The 15,939-nt window shown below is 32.4% G+C and overlaps 1 protein-coding gene across 1 annotated transcript; it reads right to left on the reverse strand.

Moving 5' to 3' along the window:
• Positions 1-11,858: 11,858 nt before the first annotated feature.
• Positions 11,859-15,134, reverse strand: LOC137436262 (uncharacterized). The gene is made up of 4 exons (XM_078783914.1): positions 14,625-15,134; positions 14,409-14,537; positions 13,982-14,105; positions 11,859-13,870 (listed from the first exon to the last, which is right to left on the reverse strand). Exons 1-4 carry the CDS (start codon positions 14,675-14,677, stop codon positions 13,415-13,417), a joined length of 762 nt encoding a protein of 253 aa, XP_078640040.1. The 5' UTR covers positions 14,678-15,134; the 3' UTR covers positions 11,859-13,414.
• Between the last annotated feature and the right edge of the window lie 805 nt (positions 15,135-15,939).

The raw sequence follows: 15,939 nt of genomic DNA on the forward strand, positions 1-15,939 counted from the left end.
TGGTTCTATCATTTATATAATAGTAAAAAAGGCGGCGGTAGCCCGTTAAAATCCCCAACCCCCCCTTTTTAACTTATCACTTATATATATCTTATCACTTATGTATATCTTATCACTTATATATATCTTATCACTTATATATATCTTATCACTTATATATATCTTATCACTTATATACTTATATAACCATAAGGGAGACTATCAATTCCATTTTCTAAAATAAACCTCTTATCATCAAAAGCCCCCAATGCTTTCTTATTCACCTCTTCTGAATATAATTGATGTTTATAACTTCTTATTCCATTAATCTTTCTAAACTCTTCTTTCTTTGTTGTTAAACAGTTATAATAATCCTTAAAGTTTATTGTTTCTTTAATGACATTTTTCTTTACACCTTTTAATTTCTTATCAGTTTTTTCAACGTTATTCACAATGTATTTATAAGCATAAGCCTTAGACCTCAATCCCACAAATTCACTCATGACATTTCCTCCTAATTCATCCTTGAACTTTCCAATCACCTTTTTATTTTTAGAAGAGAACAACTCACTCTCTGGACTGTAATTACTCGTGTCATAGATATTAATGTCTCTTTTCATGTCTGAATAAACATCGTTGGTATTAATTTTCAAAATAAAACTATCTGTATCCATATAAAGTAGATTAACATCATTTTGATATTTCTTCCTCAAGTTATTATAAAAGTAATCATACATTAATGACTTTGATAAATCAAGAATTGTTGTCCCAATATAAATAGGTTTGTTCATTTCAATACTCTCTTTAATCAAATGGATCGCACAAAAGTTCTCAGTAAAGACCTCAGCTCGAGTAAAACTCGGTCTATTAATTAATTTTGATGCTTGTTCCCAAGATGTTGATAATCTGATATTTTGTCTTTTCCTCACATTCTCCATAGTCTTACCAAAGACCGCATTATTCATCAATTTATAAAAGTCTTTCTCAAAATCTGTTTTTGACTCTGTTCTTCTTTGTGTATTAAAATCAATGTACCCCTTTAACCAATGACTTTGATTGAACTTTAGAACCCTATGGATCTTCTCTACTCTTAGACCTTTTGATAAATATTGTCGCAAATTTCTTTGGTGTAGAACATAATTTTTCTTGTTATATAATGTAGTAAGTAATTTTTCTGTTGATTCACCTATATCAAACGATCGTTGATAATCACTCAACCATTCTTTCTTTGGACTTTCTTTCTCACAAGCAAATGGGAGATCTTTGTGTAGGTTATGGAGTTCCTCTGGATATTTTAAATCAATTTCAAAATAATAACCAACTTTTTCTTCATCCAATTCTTTTTGTGTAGAGATACATACATCTTGTAAAACGTTTTTGTAGTCTTTTTCCTTTACCCATCTAAGTTTTCCATAAGGAAGAGCCTGAGACATTGCCCAGCCATACAGGTTGTTTGCGTCATAGTACATCAAGTAAGAACTCTCTTTCGTTGGATCATAATTTGGAAGATATTTGTTATTTGCTTTTGCGTATCTACTCGAGCAGACTTGTGAAATTCCACCTCTTTTTGCCTTTTCAATCATCAAAAGCATATCAACATCGGTTATCAAATCCAAATCTTGTTTTGTCATTTTCAACATCGCACTCCAGGCCAATCCAGGTGCTGTGTAGTAGTGAGCAGGATCCAATCCATATCCAGTGCGACAAACAGATCTAAAGGCTTCAAATACATCGGCCAATAAAAGCACATCAGTTTTGAGATACAAATCGTGATACTCGCCAAGATTCCTGATGTTATATTTTTCCCAAACATTTTGTGCGTGTACATAATCTTTATCAGATATATTACTGTTGTTTAATTTGTTATAGAAATTTTCTTTTGAAGGAAGTTGTGTTTCATTGAATCTCTCAAATGAGTCCATATAGTCATAGGGGTAAATTCCCTTTTGTGTTAGAAAATCTTTATCTAAAAAATACTCTGAAAGACATGGAAACTCTTTTAGATTTTGAACCAAGTTAACCAATGGACTTGCCATGAATTTAAATGTATCAAGAAATCTGATATGAGTAATAGGAGATGTGTGAATTGTTTTTGTGAATGAAATGTATTTCTGATCCGTGTTTGGAATTGCTGAGATACTTCCAGAAGTCTTTGAGAGTTCCTTGATAAATAGATGTGTATCATAATGAGCGTTGTTATGAAGAAAGACAGGAATGAAAGAGGGGAGTTGATAATTAATATTACAACTTTGATGAGCCAGACCTCTATATTTACCAGTGAGATGACAATGGTCTCTAACCTTTAGACCTTTACCAATTTTCTCCTCACAAATATGACAGACATTGTTTTTTATAAATTCCCTTTTTTCTTTACTTGTTAAGGACATTGGTTTATTGGTTTCTCTCATTATCTTGGTTAATCGAACACAGTCTTTTTCTAGTCGTTTCACAAACTCCTCTGGGGTATTTGAGCCTCTATACATCTCTAACTTGTTATATTTATCACCAACGGATGATTTGATATAATAACAAAAACCACAAGGAGTATGTTTTTGATATTTATTTGTGTATGATTCTTTTGGATCTGGAGAAGCAGTATCAATTTTTTCTAAAATACTTTCAAAATCAGCATATATAACAAATGGATGTTTGATCTTTTTATTTTCATCTTTGAATGTGATCTTTGAGCCTTCTTTAGGCATATTGATTACCGTTGATTTATGTTCGCCACAATAATTTGAATGTTTATCTAATCTTTCTTGTGAATTGAAGAAGTTAAGACAACGCAAACAAATATATATTTTATTTGTTCTCTTACAGACTTGTGGTTTTATTAATTTAGCAATATCTTTGATGTATGTATAATGTGAATTTTCGTCTGAATTAAAATATAGAAGATTAATATGAGTTTGTTTACAATTGTCAGAAAGCTTTAAAACCTGAATGTTGTTTGTTTCTGTTAGACCATAAACATTAACTGATAAATTATTCATCTTTTCAAATTTAGGAATATCATTTAAAGTCATCGGAAACTTTAGATCTTTCGTATTTAATGTATTCTCATATTTTTTATAATGAGATACTCTTTCATCATGAAAATGTGGAGGATGTAAGTGTGCTAAAATAGACCAGAGAAAACATTTATTGTCTTTATTTTTGATATTGATAACTGCTTTTCTATTTTTGATAACACTGGGTAAATCAATGTAAGAAGAAGCTTTTAGAGGATCTGATTTAAGAATATGAATGTCTATGTAAATAATTTTTCCTATATTGAATCCACTTCCTACGATTGAATTATCCACATCTTGCTCTTGTTTAATAAGTTCATCATAGACTCCTGATGTTTTAAAATCTTGATATGAAGATATAAAGTGTGGCTCAGTTCTCATGTATGGTGCATCTATAACTCCTTCATCCTTTGTCATTTCTAATTTTACTCCCATATAAAATTTAAGTGGTTTCATTTCCTTTAGTGTTTTTTCAATCAACGTTTGAACAGCAGGTTTAACTATTTCTACAGCATCAACTATAGACTCTGGTTCAGGAGGTTTGAAGTTAAAGACTCTTATTTTAATATGTCCTTTGAATGCTCCATCAGAGTTTTTAGTTGTGATAAAATTTGATAAATGTAGATTTGTTTTAAGATGTATTTTGAAGCCTTTCTTGAGGATATTTTTATTACATGTAGAACAGTGTTTTGTTTCAGGTGGAAGAGGGGAAAGTTTGTTTAAAATGTTGTATGTATGTTTTGCGGTGAGAATATGTTGTTTATAATATTTTACTTCCTTCTCGCAAGTATCACAATAAACCATATTTATAGCGTGAGAAAACGTGGTGTTTTATATATATCACTGTGCTTAAAATAAAACACTTTTGAGCTTTACAGCTCCGTTTTATATATATCGCTGTGCTTAAACTAAAACACTTTTTCACTCAGAATCATCTAAGTCATAACTATCACATGAATACTCAGAATCATACTCAGAGTCATCAATAAAGCTACTCTCATAACTATCATTTGAGCACAAACTATTAGTATCATAACTATCATCTGTGTTCAATGAAATACTATCATCACCATCGTCCGAGTTCAATGAAATACTATCATCACTATCGTCCGAGTTCAATGAAATAGTAAAATCTTCACTGCTGTAATGACTCATATTTAATTAGCAGAAAAAACCTTTCCATCTATACCAATATACTTTCTTTCATTAACGGATTCAATCTCTACATTTTTAATATCAAAAGTTATCTTTAAATAATCTCTAACTATCATAGAACGAAATGACATTTCACCAGAAATATTAACATCATTCATTTTACTTAGATCTACACCCTTTGGATTATTAAAGAAAATACAAATGTCTCCTCTAGAATTATTAATGGTCTTATCATTCTTTTTCAAAGTATCGTGGTCAATCACTTTTTCAAGCTTTGAATAAATTGCCAGGAGTAGAGGAGAAACTTTTGTTAGATTTACTTTAATGGATGTCTTTCCAGGTATAGTTAGAGCTCTTCCTTTAAATGAAATAGAGGGGCTCATGTTATTTTCCATAACTGGTTTTACCCAAAAATTTCCATATTTATCTTTGTTCAATTTAACATCTTTGACATATTTTTCTATATCTTCCACCGAAGTAGAGATTGATTGAAATTTGTCTTTTGTGCTTTGAAACATTGTATTTATTAATGAATAAACTTGCGTTTAGTTTAAGTAAAAATTTACTATATAAATATGATAAGTTCTGAAGGATATTTAGAATTTCCAGACTCTCCATATGATAAATTAGAGAATTGTCCAGCTTGTGATAGAATAGGGCTTAATAATGAGGGTTCATATAAACAATGTTTATTCTGTGATTATATTCTAATTAATGATAATAAGAAATATAAAAAAACATATAACTCTTTTAAATTAGAACCAAAAATGAATTACTTTACAAGATTAATAAGAGAGATGAATGTTAAGCATTATGGTGATAATACACCATTTCTTACAAGGAAAGAGACTCTTTGTATTGAGGAAATGTATAAGGGTTTAATGATATTTATTATTCAAAATAATTTTAATGGAAATGTTAATACAAGATACTATATAAATAAAATAATGAATTATTTTGAAATTAAACCCGAACTCAGGATAAAATATAGAGTTTCTAAAATAGCTCAAAAAAAGTTAGATGACTTGTTTTCCAAATATATAAATGAATGATTTTTTACCCGTTTGGGAAAATAAGATAAAGTTTAATAACCATAAAAACATTCCAAATTCATTGAGATGTCTAATAGTTGGTTCAAGCGGATGTGGGAAAACCTGTTTACTTTTAAAGATGCTCCTTGGTCCTAATTTTTTAGATTATGATAATTTAATAATTTTTACAAAGTCAAGTTTTCAACCCGAGTATCAACTACTCTCACAGGGTTTTAATGCAGGTCTTAAAAAGGAAGACATTATCGGTTTATTTAAACTTCAAAACAAACTGAATGATTATAATATTGAAGATATAATACAATTATTTTGTGATACACAGAAATCAAAATCGAAACCCATAACTTGTATTCTCAGTGATAATACGGATGATATACCTTCACCTCAAGATTTAGATAAATCAAAAAAGAACCTCGTCATCTTTGATGATTGTGTTAATGAGAGAAACCAAACAGTAATGGATAGCTACTATACAAGAGGGAGACATTCTTCTTGTAATTGTATATATCTTAGTCAATCATATTTTCAACTCCCTCGACGCTCAATAAGAAACAATGCCAATACTTTTATTTTATTTAAGTTAAATTCAATAGATGTAAATAATTTTTGGAGAGATAATTGCTCTACGTTATGTAGTAAAAAAGAATTTGAAAATTATATGAAACACACGATTGGAAAATATAAATATATTGTTGTGAAACAAGATGAGATACTAAATGATATTTTTCAATAAATAAATACAGAAAATGAATACCGAAGAAAGAGAAAGAAAGTTTAAGGAACATCAACAATTAGTTTCAAAAGTTGTTAAACAACAGGAAGAGATAAAGAAGAAACGGAGACAGAAACTAACTGGTGAAGAAGCCTTTGAAAGAAAACAAGAGAAATTCTTTAAACCACTTTTGAAAACTCAACACTCACCTACAGTTCCCACGGTAGAATTTACTCCGAAAAAACTTCAAATGCTCAAAGATTTTAGTCAGATAACAAAACAAGAACTTGGTGAATTAGAATATGATGACGAGGGATTATTTCGGAAACTTGAGCAGGTAAATCAACCCCCTAATTATGTTGTGGAAGCTCTTCAAAACAATGAATATTCGGCGGGTTCAAAAACCAGAGCAGGTCTCATTCCAACAGAAGAACCAGCAGTGTTTCATCTTGTGGAAGAAAAGGTATTGATATTTAATGATGAATTGATGTTCTTGAGTTCTACTCAACCAAATGTTAAATTAACTCCAAGATTAATGTTTCTTCTAACAAACCCCGGATTCAGCGGTTCAAAATATTTTGAGGAACCACTTGATATGGAAAGAGAGGAAGATAGGGTATATATTGAGTTGTTAAATGCACTTGATTATGGAGTTTCTGTTGCTGGTAAAAGTAAGAAGAATGAGAAGGAGAAACATATTATTGATGCTTTAAGTAAACTTGGTTCAGGTGTTAGTTTTCTTCCAAATGACCCATCACAATTAGTTAATAGGCTATTATTGTTGTTAGGTAGTAAGAAGGCTGGAAACAACAATTGTTTTAATGAATCCTCAGCCATTTTAGATCAGTTGATGAATATGAAAATAATTAATAAATGTCAATACAAAGATATTTTATTAGATATTAAATAAGATGAGAAGCACAATTCTTAGTTTTAATTTCACAACGAGCGATTACACAGCTTCATTCCCTTACCCACTACAACTTGACCCCCTTACCTCATATGAGGCATCTTTATTGTCGATGGAAACTTATAATACCTTGTTTAATATCACAGAGAAAAACAGCAAGTTTAGTTATAATCCAGGAAGTGGATATAAAACTATAACTGTTTCACCTGGAGCTTACGAGATTTCTCAAATATCTTCAGAAGTCTCTCGCCTTATGAAAGAAAAAGGTGATGAACCAAAAAATATTGTAATAGATATTCAAAAACACACTTCAAAATCAACTATTAAACTTAAAAATAATTATAAAGTTGATTTCACGATTGAAAATTCGTTTAGAGAGCTATTGGGTTTCTCTTCAAAAAAGATTGAAAATAACGGGACGTTTTACAGTGATAATGTTATCCAAATATCCTCCGGTATAAATTCAGTATTAATTCATTGTGATTTGATTGATGGTGCTTATAACGATGGAATAAGAACAAATACAATATTTTCATTCAGTGCATACTCAACCCCGATTGGTTATAAATTTAATATGGAACCAAAAAATCTTGTCTATTTACCTGTGTCAGGAAAAACCATATACAGAGTAAATTTTAGGATAACCGACCAAGATAATCGTATGATATCCTTTAATGATGAAATTATATCCATCAGAATTCACCTACGTGAAGTTTTTCAATAAATAAATAATGGTTATTGTGAGAAAACACGAGTTGGGAAAATATAAAATAATTACAGGGGAGGGCATGTTCCTTTCACCAGACTATACAAGGTATGTGGGTAGAGGATACTATAAACCTAAGAGACAACGAGGTGTAGGTCATCAATTTCGAAATAAAGGAGATGGGATAATTGATACTCTAATGGGTATTGGTTCAACCATCCTTAAACATAAAGACCTAATTGGTTCAACTGCTTCTGCCGTGGGCTCCGTTGCGGGTGCTATAAAGAGTATAAAAGATGCTCAAAAGGAGTCTCATAAATTACAAGCAATCAAAGAAATAAAAAAAGGTAAAACTCAACTATCTTCACAAGAACGACAAAAAATCATTAAAATACTTGGGTCAGGGTTTCAACAATTTTAATGCTATATAAATACAAGTATGGAAGCGATTGATAGTATCTATGATTTGGATGATACGATTATCATTTCAAACTCCACTAAAAAGGAAGACTATTTTAAGGTAAATGCTATAACAGGAACAGACTGGAATTCAAACGGAACAAAAAGTTTTGAAATAAATAATCAACAAACTTACTTGAATATAGCTGATAGTTTCTTGCTGTGTAAATTTAAATTCACTAAGGCTGCGAATAATACTAATGCTACACTCGTAAATGATTTCTTCTGGAAAATGTTTGACAGTGTCCGCCTGTATATTGGAACACAAGAGGTTGAAGCGGTTGATTATGTCTCTGCTACATCTGAAATGATGAAATTTACACTATATTCGTTTAGTGATAGAATGGGTAAGGGAGCTGTTGAAGGTTTTATTCCTGATATGTCAACGGGTACAAACGCAGACCCTGGTTATAGTCAAAGGAAGTCAATGTATAATGATGAAACAAAAGCAGTGAATAGTTTTACCGTAGCAGTACCTCTTAAAGGTATATTTGGATTTTGCGATTATGATAAAGTTTTGTATGGTCTTAAAATTAGATTTCAACTACAAAGGAATGATAATGTAAATAGGTTGCTTTTTGGGGATGAAAATGCTTTTGGAGACAACAATAAATTTGTTATTAATGATTTGTGTTGGTATATCAGTGAATATACTCCTAATCTTAAAACGGAAGAGATGTTAAATAGAAGACTTAACTCAAAGAAACCGCTAAATGTATCATACCTTAAAAGAAGATGTCAACACGTTAAACTGGAACACACTACCTACACTTGGAATTTGGGTGTTCTTCAAGGAAAGCCACGATACCTCTGGCTCATTTTTAAAAAACCAGATGGAGAGGACGGTACTAATAAGAATAATGCGCTGAGTGATAATGCTAAGGTGAAACAACTTCGGGTTTCTCTTGATGGCACATTTTATCCGCGAGATAGATTGGAAATTGATTGGGAAAAAAATGATTATGCGGAAGCCTACAAGTCCTACCAAAAGGTGTGTGAAAGTAATGGTAATAATGATCCTATTTTGGATATGGTTGCGTTTCAAAAACTTTATACAATCTACGCAATTGACCTGAGTTCTCAAAAGGAAACTATAAAGTCTAATCGAGTGGATACTTCTCTATACATTGAAAGAGGGGAGAGTGAAGAGGTTAATGCATATTGTTTGCTTTTGGAGGAAACAGAATTACAGATTAATACAGATAATGGTGTTATGATTAATATCACATAGGTTTTTTCTCATAAATAAATGGTTGGGGTATATGTTAATCAAATCAATCTTAATAAATTAACATCTTGTATTCAAAATCAAAAGCCTTGTATTATTAATGTTAATACAATTCAAAGAAAAGGAGCTGTAAGAATTGATGTTTTACTCACACACACACAAGTAAAAACACTAAATGATGTTGGATCACTTAAAATTAAAATGACGAAACCTATGTTAAAGAAATATTCAATAGACGAGTCAAGAGGAGGATTTCTCCCGTTTCTAATTCCTTTATTTGCTGGTTTAAGTGCGGCGGGAGCATTGACTGGTGGTATTTCAGCAGCGGTAAAAACTGCTAACGAAAGGAAGGCACAACTAAAAGCTCAAAAAGAATTGGAAAGACATAACAAGGAGTTGGAGAAACAAATTAGTGGAAGTGGTGTAATTGTAGATTTTGCTCAAAAACTTGAAAGTCTACCTGATAAAGCTAGATTGTTGGTTGGAGATATGCTTTCCTCTATCGCTCAAGCGGGTGTTAAACTAACTAAACGGGGTAATGGATTGTATCTTTCTCATAAATAAATGGATAAATGGTTTAAACAATTTGGAAAGAATACAACGTCAAATATAGAACTAGCTAAGTATTGTAAAACACTAAAAATTGATAATGTGGTTATTTGTATGAGAGATGAATTAACACATATAAATAAGAATACAAAGAATATTATTATGAATTTAGACACACAGAATGGTTCTCATTGGGTTTGTATTCATAATAGTCAGGATAAATATTATTTTGATAGTTATGGTATGCCACCACCTGTTGAAGTAATACAATTCTTACAGAATGGTGTTTATCAAACATTCCAAGTTCAAGAAATTAATTCTAAATGTTGTGGCCAATTATGTTTATATGTATTATTTCAACTCAACAATAATGAAAATTTTTATGATATCATTTTTTATCTAATATAAATGACCTATGTTGGAAAAGATGGTTCTATCTTTGGAAAATCCTCTCAGGATATTGATTTATCAAATTATTATACAAAGGCACAGGCTGAACGACAAAAATATAGTGTAAGTAAAAATATTAATATGAAGAATACTTATAAATTAATCAATTATCCAAACCCTACAGATGCGAATGACTTGATTAGATTCAGTGATTTATCACAATATATATCTTTAAAGAAAACAGCACGTTTTGTGAAACAAGTAAAATTTACAACCACAACACCTGGTTATACTGACCATACACCTTTCCTCATTGAATTTAACTACCTGCTTACAATTAAATTTTATAAAGAAGGACATTTAGTTAATATGCAAATTAATAAATGGGGGTATGATATGCCTGATTTAGGGTATAATTGGTCTTTTTCAATAAACATAGAAGACCTACATGATTTAAATCAGTCTCGTAAAGAAGAATATTATCCACTTGGTGAAGATAAGGATTTATGTGGAAGTACAATTAGTAAACAACAAATACGTGATTTTAAGAAAATAAAAATATATGATAGTATAGCGATGGTTCGCATGACAAAGAAGGAAGGTAATGAGATAAGGATAGAAAGCCGAGGAATACAAACCGATTTGGTAGTGGGAAGATGGGGTGGTATTACCTGTCATAATATTAATCTCACATATATTTCTGATACATAAATGGCAGGAAGAAGACTACAAGAGAATTATAATTTTTGTATTCAAGGATACCTACAAGAAAAGGGTGCTCGGTATTACATACCTTATGATTTGGAGCATATACATGGGAATTTTGTCATAAAAAACTGGCCTTATACTGATATTGTTAAACCCACAAATAGAGACTTGTTTAAAATATTAAATAAAAATGAACTTCTCAAAGTTATGAAATATAAAACTCTTTTAGAAATCGTCAACAAATCTTATTGGTATCCTATTATGAGAAAAATAATTATAGATACAAGAATATCTCAAAATCCAGATGAGTATATGTATAATATTCTTTGGGGTTTAAACTCAAGGGTAGCAAGGGATGAGGAAGGAGTTGAAGAAGAGAAGGAGAAAAGAGAGAAAAGAGAGAAGGAGGAGAGGGAACAAAGAGAGAGGGGGGAGAGGGAGATGGAAATCAGAGCGATTCAAAAAAGAGTGGATGTATTACAGCAAGAAGATAAATCTCAACTCACCGAAGAGGAAAATAAAGAAAGAATGAATGCTGTGAAAATATTGATATCAAAAATTGCTAAGATAAATGAGGAAGGAGTTAAAGAAGAGAAGGAGGAAAGAGAGAAAAAGGAGAAGGAGGAAAGGGAGAAAAAGGAGGAGGAGAGGGAGGAAAGGGAGAAAAGAGAGAAAAAGGAGAAGGAGGAAAGGGAGAAAAAGGAGGAGGAGAGGGAGGAAAGGGAGAAGGAGGAAAGGGAGAAAATGGAGGAGGAGGAGAGGGAGCAAAGAGAGAGGGAGGAAAAATATAAAAAGATGGAAATCATTGAGATTCATAAAAGATTGAGTGTATTAAAGCAAATAAATCAATCTCAACGCACCGAAGAGGAAATTAAAGAATTAACAACTCTTATGAAGATAATGGTTTCAAAAATAAGAACGTCAATGTCTTCAATTTCAGAGATTTAAACGAGAAAGTGGTGAAGAAGAAGAAGAAGAAGAAGGAAAAGATTATGTGATTGATGATGTTGGTGTCATTGACTTTAGTTAGTTTTTATTTGTAAATAAATGGAGGAGAGAGTGAAGGCATTCCTTAGGATTCTTTATGTTTTAAAAATAAAGATTGAAATGTATATGTTGAAAACCAAAAAGGTTTTGATACTCTGTCGGAATTTTTCTGATAAATAAATATGAGTTATTGTCTCAAATGTAAAAAGAAAACTAAATCTAAAAATATCTCTTATGTTAAAGCTAAAAATAATAGAGTTTATCAAAAAGGAATATGTCAAGTATGTGGCTCTAAAAAGTGCCAATTCATCTCTCCTAAAAGAGGAGGAGACATACAAAAGTTTCTGTCAGGAAGTAAATTTACAACAACTGGAATTCCAGGGGAATTACACCTTCCAGGGTATTCTTTCTGTGGTCCAGGAACAAACTTGGATAAAAGATTAGATGAGGCTGACAATCCTAAACCTTGGTCTAAACCTACAAATAGGGTTGACGAAGTGTGTATGAAGCATGATATTGCTTATGGGAAAACCACTACGTTGACTGAAAAACATAAAGCCGACAGCGAAATGTTGTATAATTTGTCTTTGATACAAAATCCAACGTTGAGAGAGAAAGTTGATAGGTTTATTGTGAGAAATTTGATAAATGCTAAATTGAAACTTGGTCTTGGTTATTCCTCAAAAAACTATTAGGCTCTAATGATGCCATCAAGACTGAGGAGCTTTTGGCTGAAGAATTACACAAACCTATAATCACAAAGTTTAAAAGAAGGAAGGTTTATTCTAAATACACTGACCACATATGGTCCGCTGATTTAATTGAATTGAATAATGACAGGGGATACAGGTATGCTTTAACCGTTATTGATTTGAGGAGTAGATTTGCCTGGGTTGTCCCTTTAAAAAATAAAAGGGGTGATACTTTAATGTTAGCCTTTAAGCTAATATTTGATCGGGATAAAAGGAAACCAAAGAAGTTATGGACTGATGAGGGAACAGAGTTCTATAACAAAATATTCATGAAATTTCTTAAGGGGAAGGGTATTAAATTATACAGCACCTTTAATGAAGGAAAGGCAGTTGTTATTGAGCGTTTTAATCGTACTTTAAAAGAGAAATTATATAAAAAATTCACACAACTCGGTTCTCAAAAATGGGTGTATTTAATTCAGGATATTGTAGATAATTACAATAATACAGTTCATTCATCAACACAATCAAAACCATCAGAAACATTTACAAAATTAGAATATGAAAAGGAGATTAATTTGAGAAAGCCCAAGTTCAAAGTTGGTGATATGGTAAGGATATACAAATGGAAAAGCCATTTTGAGAAAGGTTATACACAAAAATGGACTCGTGAATTATTTAAAATCATTGATGTAATGGATACAGTCCCTTGGACCTACAAATTATATGATTTAAATGGAGAGGAAATCTTGGGTTCATTTTACTCGCAAGAATTACAAAAAACAAAGCTAATAATTCATTAAACAACATTTCTATTCACCCCACCCAGATTAGCTAATTTAATTAGTGGTAATAAAAAAAAATTTAAATAAATTAAAATCATAAGCCACACCCACACAGACCACGCCCACACAGACCCCGCCCACACAGACCCCGCCCACACAGACCCCGCCCACACAGACCCCGCCCACACAGACCACACCCATCATCCCCCACCCCCAGTGCGTCCCCCACCCTTGATCCCCCCTCATCCCACCCCCACCTTCCCCACACACACAAGGGGAGGGGAGGGGTGGGATGGGGGAAATCAAGGGTGGGGGAACGCACCCCCTTCCTTCTAACCTTTATTCTTTTCTTGTAATTAATAATTAAATAATTCTGGACAAAGCATATATATATAAATAATATTTTAAACAAAAGCTTCATATTACAAAAACATTTTCCTTGAGGTATTATACATTCAACTTCTTCCCAGCACAAATCATCAATCTCTTCCCAACATAAGACAAAGGTAGTTTCAACAGCAGCAGATATCTTCAGGTTTGGAATCTCTTTCTGTCAAAGGCAAGAGGACAAGAGGGGAGAGAAAATATTACACACACATACACACACACACACATACACACACACACACACACAAGGATATGAGGATATTGGGATACATACCTCTAAAAAATCGAGCTTTGTGTTCAAGTGGTCGAGTTGAAAATTTAGGGTACCACATGTTGACGGGAAATAACCACTCTTTGGAAAATCAAAATCGTCCCACTCCAAGCTTTGGTCTTCAAGGCTGCAAACAAAATAAGGAGAAATTACTATGTTGAAGTAAGCTTGACAAAACATCACACACACGCACACACACATACACACACATACACACACATACACATTCACACATACACATACACACACACATTCACAGATACATACACACACACACATACACACACATACACACACACATTCACAGATACATACACACACATACACACACGAACACACACAAACACATACACACACGAACACACACACACACACACACACACTAAGGCAGCGTCGTTTAACACAAATGTATTAATATTTAGTATCTTACCTTGCATATGAATCTTCCAAGAATGGTGAAACAGGCAGGTTGTTCAAGTTCATTTCGTTTTGCAACTCTTGAGATTCTGCAGTATTTTCATTCCAACCAGTTTGAAGTTCTGCCAGGATATTCGCATTGCTGTAAAGATAAAGGAATATTAAGTCATTTGTTGTATAATTAATCCCATACAAAGCTTTAAACACTTTAATTTTAAATGAAACTTACCTTGGTGAGTATTCTTCTTCTTTATCAGAGTAAAGGATGGAGTAGTAAGACATGTCGATCCCCAATGATCAAAATTGAATTGAACACGTTCTTTTATAATGAACAAAATGTATTTTCTTGAAATGACGACATGCAGTCATTTCGGGGAAGCCCTGAGCGTGTGTGAATAACAGGAAATAAGACAATGAAATCTTTCTGGGAAGTTATCCAAGTCATTGAAACAACGTCATTTCTCAAAAGCGAAGAATTAATAAAAAAAGGTTTGAGTATGGTGATGGAAGTTGGAGGAGAATTAAATTATTTCCCACGCATAAACAAATATTTGTAGGGTCGTTGTTTGAGTGGGCCATATTCACCAGATGATATTAAGAGTAAAAGGTTAAAAGGTCCATAAGGTCAGAAGGATCACAGGTTCACACAGCATTGTTTAAGTGGTCTAATGAATAAGGATAACATGTCAAAAGGTTAGAAGGTTCGTAAAGAACAGGGTGAGAGAAATATAGGTGTTTAGGGTCAATGAGGGAGGGAAAGAATTAATATGGAAGTGAATGGGTCAAAGATTAATCTGCCAGATGATATGTAGAAGAAGGATGATAGGTCTATAAGAGAAAACAAATATTTGTAGTGTTTGAGTGGTCTAATGAACAACATTAAGGATAGGTACTACAGACAAAAGGTTCATAAAGATGAGGGTGGGAGAAATAGAGGTGTTTATGATTTTTGAAAAAGACAAGGGGGTAAATGACATTAGATAGGGATTTCCCATGTTAAACGGAGGTGTCCCAGAAGCAACATTATTACACTACTAATGATCTCAATTCAATGATCCCAATTCAGTGATCCCAATTCAATGATCCCAATGCAATGATCCCAATTCAATGATCCCAATGCAATGATCCCAATTCAATGATCCCAATGCAATGATCCCAATGCAATGATCCTTATAAAATGATCCCGATTCAATGATCCCAATGCATTGATCCCAATGCAATGATCCCAACGCAATGATCCCAATGCAATGATCCTGAAAAATGATCACGATTCAATGATCCCAATGCATTGATCCCAATGCAATGATCCCAATGCAATGATCCCAATTCAGTGATCTTAATGCAATGATCCCAGTTCAATGATCCCAATTCAATGATCCCAATGCAATGATCCCAATGCAATGGTCCTAATGCAATGATCCCGATTCAATGACCCCAATTCAATGATCCCAATGCAATGATCCCAATGCAATGATCCTAATTCAATGATCCAAATTCAATGACCCCAATTCAATGATCCCAATGCAATGATCCCAATTCAATGA

Source organism: Myxine glutinosa, chromosome 8 (genome assembly GCF_964187855.1).
Source record: "Myxine glutinosa chromosome 8, kmMyxGlut1.1, whole genome shotgun sequence".
In the NCBI taxonomy this organism is placed as follows: domain Eukaryota; kingdom Metazoa; phylum Chordata; class Myxini; order Myxiniformes; family Myxinidae; genus Myxine; species Myxine glutinosa.